Source organism: Gastrolobium bilobum, unplaced genomic scaffold, assembly GCF_033153095.1.
Source record: "Gastrolobium bilobum isolate Gb01-03AN ecotype WA unplaced genomic scaffold, APGP_CSIRO_Gbil_v1 utg9509, whole genome shotgun sequence".
Taxonomy (NCBI): domain Eukaryota; kingdom Viridiplantae; phylum Streptophyta; class Magnoliopsida; order Fabales; family Fabaceae; genus Gastrolobium; species Gastrolobium bilobum.
Window position 1 is genome coordinate 246538 of NW_026898720.1, and position 8822 is coordinate 255359.

An 8822-nucleotide genomic window follows, 5' to 3' on the forward strand; every position below is an offset into this window, starting at 1 on the left:
ACTGTTGACTTGATCAACCTCTCACCATCACAGCCACTTGAAGGAGAAATTTCAGAAGAAGTCTGGACAGGTCGAAAAGCGGCCTATAATCAATTGAAGATGTTTGGATGCCGAGCTTTCGTGCATATCCCTAAAGATGAAAGGGCAAAACTTGACGCGAAGACTAAAGAATGCATTTATCTTGGTTCGCCGAGATGTGAGTTCGGGTTTCGACTTTGGGATCCAATCAATAAGAAGATAGTGAGAAGTTGAGATGTGATCTTTCATGAAGATGAGAACATTCATGACATCTCGAAGCCCAAAGTCTGGGTTACTGTCAGACGTGAAGAACCCATCCCTCATGTCTGAGCTGAAGCAGGGGGAGAAAATAATGAGAATGAAGAAAATGATGACCAGCAACATGCTGATGATGACCAAGATGATGAGGTCCGAGTTGATGATGAGATCCGGGATGAGAATGATGAACCGGGTTCTCAAGCTGAAGAACAACCGAGATATCCAATTCGAGAAAGAAGACCGTCTACAAGATACCTATCTGATGAATACACCGTTGTTGTTGAAGACGGTGAGCCTCAGAGTTATGATGAGGCTGTGACAAGCTCAGAGAAAGAAGAATGGGAAAATGCAATGCAAGACGAGATGAAACCTTTGCACGAGAATCAAACTTATGAGCTAACCGAGTTGCCTGAAGGAAGACGAGCTCTGAAAAATAAATGGGTCTACAAGATTAAGAATGAAGAGAACGGGCAGAAGCTGAGATACAAAGCCCGAATTATAGTGAAAGGCTGCAATCATAGGAAAGGAGTAGACTTATAGGAGATTTTTTCTCCTGTGGTGAAATGACCTCGATCTGAACCGTGTTAGCCATGGCGGCTTCGATGGACCTCGAGGTAGAACAAATGGACGTGAAGACGACATTTCTTCACGGTGATTTAGAAGAAGAGATATATATGGAGCAACCTGAAGGGTTCCGAGCTCCAGACCAAGAAGACTTGGTATGTCGTTTGAAGAAGAGCCTCTATGGCTTGAAGCAAGCTCCTCGGAAGTGGTACAAGAAATTTGAATCATTGATGACTGATCACAAGTTTGAGAAGACAGGAGCCGACTACTGCGTATTTGTGAAGAGGTATGAGGCCAGAGATTTTTTGATTTTGTTGTTATATGTTGACGACATGCTTATTGTAGGGAAAAACAAATCGAGGATAGCCGCCCTGAAGAAGGCGTTGAGCTCGTCCTTCGCAATGAAGGACCTCGGCCCTGCAAAGCAGATACTCAGAATCAAGATTATCTGAGATAGACAAAAGAAGCTATTGTGGCTGAGTCAAGAGAAGTATATTGAGAAGATTCTGAAGAGATTCAGCAAGGACAAAGCCAAAACAGTGAGCACCCCCTTAGCCGGAAACATAAAGCTGAACCAGAAACAATGTCCGAGATCTGATGAAGACAAAGATGAGATGCTGAAGATCCCGTACCAATCTGTCGTCGGAAGCTTGATGTACGCAATGGTTTGCACTAGACCCGACTTGGCATATGCTGTTGGAATGGTAAGCATGTATCTATCGAACCCCGACAAAGAACACTGGGAAGCAGTGAAGTGGATCTTCAAGTACCTCCGAGGTACGACCAACTTATGTCTCCGATTTGGAGAAGGAAAAGCCGAGTTACAATGCTACTTGGATTCTGATTTAGGGGGAGATTCTAACTCAAGGAAATCGACGACGGGATACATGATGAGATTTGCCGGAGGAGCTGTCTCTTGGCAATCAAGACTTCATAAATGTGTTGCACTATCGACAACTGAGGCTGAGTACATTGCCGCTACTGAGGCAAGCAAAGAGATGTTGTGGATGAAGAAGTTCCTCATGGAACTTGGCCATGATCAAGACAAGTACGAGCTGGGTTGTGACAATCAAAGTGCAATCCATCTTGCGAAAAATTCGACCTATCACTCCCGCACTAAGCACATTGATGTGGGGTATCACTGGATCCGGGATGTGGTGGAAGGTGTTGAGCTCAAACTCATCAAAGTGCACACTAACCAAAATTGGTCCGACATGATGACGAAGCCGGTTCCAGCAAGGAAATTTGAAGATTGCAGTGAAGGAGCCGAGTTGATGCTGAAGCCGACGCATTGAAGTCGGAGGGGGAGATTTGTTGGGCTTCCTCAATGCTAATCCCAAGCCCACTGAGGGGTTTCCTAAAAACCCTAAACTCTAGATCTCACCTTCTATATATATTCATTAGTTCTGGGTGGAGGCTAGGTTAGAGATAAAGAGAGAGATTAGAAATTTGAGGGAAATTTATTTGAGAGATTTGAGCAAAGCTTTATGCTTTGTATTTGATAGATCTCTAGAGAGTTTGAGTGAAACATCTCTAGGGAGGTTTGATTATCACCATTGTTGGAGAGGTTGAGTTAACCACCACCTTGGTGAATTTGATAATCTGTAACCAATTTTTCATAGTGGATTTTTGAACTGGATTAGGTCCCGTGGGTTTTTACTTCTTCATTGGAGAAAGTTTTCCCACGTTAAAATCTGTTTGTGTTTCTCTGCTTTCTCTCTTGTTTCCGTTTTGATTTTCCGCTGCGCTGCCCGTCCTGGTGAAGTTCAGACTGAGGTATTGCCGAGATCCGAGATCGAGGATCTTGTTGATTCACTTCCGCAAAAAGGCTTCTTAGCCGAGCTTGAGGGAACCGAGTTCCCAACAAGTTACTCCTTAGGAATTGAGTTTTTAATTGTTTAAGGTAAAGGTGGCAATTCAATTGACTTCATAATACGAATCATCTGTCCACCTCAAGTTGTATCATTTATTATACATGCAATAAGATACAACACAAATAATTTATGAAAAGATTAACACGCATCAATTTCATGTTTGCGAGTTGATATATAATGCGACACGAGTTTTTTTGTATTAACTTTTGCCGACAAGACTTCAATGAAAAAATAGATTGATCCGAACACGAATTTCTCGTGTTGTGTCAACGGGTCGTATTGAAAATTATCACCTCTACTTTGAGTTGAGTCCATAATTCAAAAAATTTGAAGAATCTATATTTTGTATAGGTTTATTTTAGGTAGACGATAAACTTCTATTGAGACTTCTATTGATTATTGATTCATTCAACTAGAGGGACTCCTAGCAACTTGTATGAAGGATTACTTTGGAGCTTTGGGTATAAATTTAGTATTTTTTGTCAACTTCAATGGATAATGATTATGAAGACACATTTTACCATTTTCATATTTTTTTTTAAATTTCGTTGTATCACTATTGTTTAATAGCTTATGCACTAGGAAACAAATATTTTATATTATGATTGGTTAAATTCTTATATATTTTTTTATAGCCAAATACTTATATTTTAAATTTATAGGTTGTGTATTTTTTTCTTAATAGCATCATATTTATGATTTGTGATATTAATAATTGTTTTAAAATGTTAGATTGAATTCAAATATGAAATATTAGATTAAAAAGTACAAGATTTGATAATTTTACTTATCATTGAAAATGGATTGATTTAAAATCAAAGGTTGATTATTAAAATATATATATTGTTATAGAAGGCAGTGGGTGATATTACATCACTAAGAGGTTTGAACTCATGTATAGAACATAAGTGATAATGATCTGAAATATCATATACAGTGCAATTATGGAAAATTAGAACAGACTTACTTGATGTAGGTATAATGGAACAGACAGATAAATATATGCAGGGTAGTGTAGAAAATTTGTGCCCCCACAGAATGTGTCTCCTTAAGACAATTTGTCCCCTCACTGATGCCGAAGGTTGATGGACACTTGTCTCCCATGATAGAACGAATTACGTCTGAAGAATGGTGGCACTACCAGTCAACAGCCCGAACAAACACAACAAGATGCCAGAGGAATTACACCGGAAAAATAGAAAGAAGTATGCCAAATCGGATGAAGGAAAAAATCCGGTAGAGTAACATTGCAGAAAACTGAATAATATTTTATGAAGGGGTCAGGGTCTATATATAGAAAACATAAGGTCATGTTTCAAAAGGTACCTATTCGACGACGAAACAACACATCCGTTGGACACGAAAAGACACATTCGTTCAACACGAAAAGATACTTATTCAAGGATGAAACACCACGTCCGTTAGGATGAAATACCACGTCCGTTAGGATGAAACAACACATCCGTTAGGATGAAAAGATATATTTGTTTGTCGATGAAAAGAAACACATTTTCACTACCAAACTTCTTATTCATAACTTATGAGATTTAGACCCAAAATTCCAACATATATATATATATATATATATATATATATATATATATATTTCGTATTCATGTTTAAATCCTATAGCCGTTAGCGGGGGTACCGGTCTATATAGACATAGTTTTCTATATGAATACTTTATCCTGGAAGGAGAGTGCTATCTATTAGATGGAACCGTGAGAAAAGGTCACTCATTTGAAGAAAGGGCTATTAGTGAGATAGAGTCACTCCCAATGTGATGTTATGATCTAACTTGAATTAAGAAAAGAAAGGGCAGCTACCCATTAGATGGAGTCAAGGAAAAGACCAACCTTTGGAGGAAAGGACTATTAGCAAGGCTGCCCTAAATTTGATTATCTCATATGTGATCTGTACGATTTTTATTTTATCTTGTTATTTTTTGTTTTGTAAATGACACGTACATTACTTTATAAATTTTTTGATTTATTTTTACACACATATTTTATTAACTTTCTTTATCCTAATATGTTTATAGCTTATATATGAAAAGATAAAATTACTTGTGCATGCTTTCTTTCTTCTTTTGTTCATTGTGATTATTATACCTTTATTGAGTGTGAGTGTGTGACTTACCCCTATTTTATTTTTCATCCAAATCACCGGGTAGTTGAATATTAATATGCCAGGAGAGACAATTCATCTTGTAGCTTATTTTGGTAACTATGCTTTGGTTATATATATATATATATATATATATATATATATATATATATATATATATAGGTCGATCATTTGACACCAGTGCCAAATTTGAAATTTGACACCTAATCTGAGAGTTGTTAGATCAAAAAAGATCAACGACTCTGATTTGTAAGTATGTGACACCATTGATCTTTTTTGATCTAACGTCTCTCAGATGAGGTGTCAAATTTCAAATTTGACATTGGTGTCAAAGGATCATGTCTCATATATATATATATATGTATATATATATATGTGTATATATATATATGTATATATATATATATTTGTTTTGAAATTTGGAAACTTTGAACAATTTACAGTTATTGAAAGTTTGTTGGCAAAATCATCTAGGCAATATATTTTGTTGTTGTTGTTTGGTGATGTATACCTTGCATATAACAAGTGTTTATGATTTTGGGATATTAGAGATATTGGGAAAACTCTCAGAAATTTTAGTATATTTTATTTAGGAACGATTATATTATCTACTTATTTAATCTTCTTACCCTTACTACTTTATTATTATTTATCGTAATATTTTTTTCTCTTTCATTTCTTATTACCATTGACTTAGCTTTGTATGGTTATGAGCCTGAAGTGATTCTTGATTTACTTGAATTGGAGTGGACTAATGGTGATTATTTTCAATAAATTTGTACCAAATTATAGGGTTAAATTTGTATGTTGCTATCATTTAAAATAATTATGGTAATCTGAATTCTAACTTATGCTTTGTGTATGGAGATATAACATACAATTTCTAATGATAATATATTTTAATTCAATTGCGCGAGGATCTTTTACTAAGCTAGGTTTGAGGCTTTTTGACTCTTTTACCCTTCATTAATTAATTAATAACCATTTTTCCCTTATTCAAAACTATCCACCAATCTGCCCCTCTTTAATGGATTAATTTGAATATTTAATCGATTAAATGGTCAAAATAGGCAAAAATGGTTGACTCGAGATTTAATCGATTAAATCCTCTTTTTAATCGATTAAGAAGGATATTTAATCGATTAAAACTTATATTTAATCGATTAAATATCCCAAATGAGCGTGAAAGCATTGATTGAATAAGACAAACAAGTAAAACTCGTTGGTTCACTGCGTAGCGAGAACCAATCTTGATTCATTAACGCATTTGAGTTGTTCCATGAATCCAAATTTTCACATAATGCTAGCCAAGTGACCTTTGGCTCCCAACTCAGACTTGTCCCTAGTTTAAGAACATCCCAAACTATGATTGGTTCACCTTTAATCCAATGTTGTTGGAAGAGAAATAGCTCTTCTTCTGACAAGTCACTTGACACTGGACCATATATGTTATTATCATTTGTGCCATCTCTAAAAGCAGCTCTTATCATAGATTTGCTGCTTAATATTGCTTCTTTCTGAAGAGTTTTGTGCTTAATTTTGCAAAATTTCTTCAGCATGTCACGAGTTTTGGCTTCCAACTTAGAAATCCATCCATTTCGAAGTATGGACTTCAACTCCAATACATAATCACCATAACCCCTCATTTCTTTTGAAGCACATCTAATACTTCCATCACTGTTAGCATTCCAATCAGTATATATCTCAATAGTACCCTCTGAAGTCCCTAAATCTCAATATACTGGTTGAGGATAACCACCACGCATGTACTCACTGCCCTTATTAAGATATTCAAACTTCAGTTCAGGCGGGGTGAAATACTTCCATTTCGTATTTCTTCATAGCAAGTAAGCCAGATTTCAAACTCCCAATTGAGGCGGAAATTGTCCTGAATTCACGCCCTAAGGAGGCGTGACAATTCACGCCCAAGCCAGGTGTGAATTGCTTGCCCTATATAAACGCCAAAATTGCCACTTTTCCCTCTCACTCCTTCTCTCTAAAGTTGCTCTGCCTTCTCTCTAGATTATTTGGGGAGCATTTTGCGCGGCGAAGCCCTGTCGAACAAGTAAGTCTTAATATCTGTTTTATCAAATAGTTATTTATAATATGATACATGTTATAATAGTAATTTAGGGTGTTGCGCATATAACTGTTATTATAGTGATCTAGGAATATGTTAATAATAGTGTCTTAAACCCTAGGAATATAATAGTGACTTAGAAATATAATAGCGACTGTGGAATAAAATAGTGAATGTGAACAAATGTAAATTGCCATTTTTTTTGTAACAAATGTAATTTAATATTTTTTGTAACACAAGTAATTAATTTTTTTAAAGGACATGTAAATTAAAATTTTTGTGCAACACATGTAATTAGTTAATTTTTGTAACACATGTAATTAATGTAATGACTTTTGAATATATTAATGAAACCAATTAATTTATTATTCTGTATAGTACACTATTATGGCTGACTCGTCATCGTCGGAGTCACCTCGGTCTCTATCCGATACTGAGACTCAGGCCGAGCCTTCGGATCCCAGGACGCATGTGCTTCCAGGACCATACAGGTGGGACGTACTTAGGAGGCGCACGCAGCACAAACACGTTTCACAGGTTGTGTGGAACGAGGAGAAGTGTCGCCAGTGCAAGATACGACGCGGTGTTATCAATGGGGGTCCATCTCCTGATGATATTCCTGATGTCGTGGCAGATACCTGCAGCAGGCTGGCTTCCTGCATGTTGCCCGCATGCGGCATATTCAGGTACGCATATAAGAAAGTACCGGTCATGTGACTTTTAATTTAATAATAAATGTTATAAACTAAGTGTATGCTTAAGCAAGTTTATTTTGATAATAAATGTCTGCATTTATTTTAGATTGACACTGTGCTGATCAGTGCTCTGGTGGAGAGGTGGAGACCAGAGACACACACGTTCCACATGACGTAAGGCGAGATGACCATTACGTTGCAGGATGTTGCGGCTATATTGGGATTGCCGACTGATGGGAAAGTGGTTACGGGTGCTACATCCATGGACTGGCGAGTTCTGTGCGGAGAGGTGCTTGGTCACGCCCCGCTCGTTTCAGAGCAGCCGTACGGGGATGTCAAGCTCGCATATTTAGACAGACATTATGCACATTGGGCTGCCGTTGCTGCGGATCCACAACAGGTTTTATATTTTACTAAGGCACACATTACGCGTATGTTGGGATCATGGCTTCTATGCGACAAATCTGGAGGTAGCATCGTCGGATGTCGCTACATTGCGTTGCTTGCAGGAAGTTTCGATGACATTGGTGATTGGACTATACAGTTGGGGATCTGCTGTTCTCGCACATTTTTTTAGACAATTATGCGAGCTTACTGACCACCGCAGATCAGACATGGGTGGATGTCATATACTGCTCCAGATATGGGCGTGGACTAGATTTCCTCCTATTGCTCCTCCTTTTTTTCAGCCTACCCACCCAGAGTGGCACTTCGGGCACCAATATGTGTCATTTGTACTTGAATTATACAGAACTTTATGTGTAACAAATTATTGTAATTTATCTGTAACAAATTATTAATAATCGTGCATATTTTCATTTTGCCCATAGCAGGTTTAATGGTTTAGCCCGCTTTAAACCACAGCATCAGCTTCTATATCGGGGGACTCTAGACACGTTGACTAGGGACGAGGTATGTTATATTTTTTTGGACAAATTATGATTATTATTTTCATTTGCTGCCAAATTATTACGTTATGGAAATTCATCATATTTTTTGTAGGTTGTTTGGCAGCCGTACGGAGACTATCATTTCTTGGACATACCTGCAGATGAGCGATATCTTTGGTTGGCTAGGACACCGATCATATGTTTTCATCATGTTGAGCGGTGCCAACCAGATAGATGCTTGAGACAGTTTGGTTTAGACCAGTCGATCCCTTTGAGGCCTAGAAAGCTCAAAGGAGTTCATGATCACACGCTTTGA

General features: G+C 37.3%; 1 protein-coding gene across 1 annotated transcript; it reads left to right on the forward strand.

Moving 5' to 3' along the window:
* The first annotated feature begins 7800 nt into the window (after positions 1 to 7800).
* Positions 7801 to 8822, forward strand: LOC133283565 (serine/threonine-protein phosphatase 7 long form homolog). The gene is made up of 3 exons (XM_061480443.1): positions 7801 to 8159; positions 8450 to 8528; positions 8619 to 8822. Exons 1-3 carry the CDS (start codon positions 7801 to 7803, stop codon positions 8820 to 8822), a joined length of 642 nt encoding a protein of 213 aa, XP_061336427.1.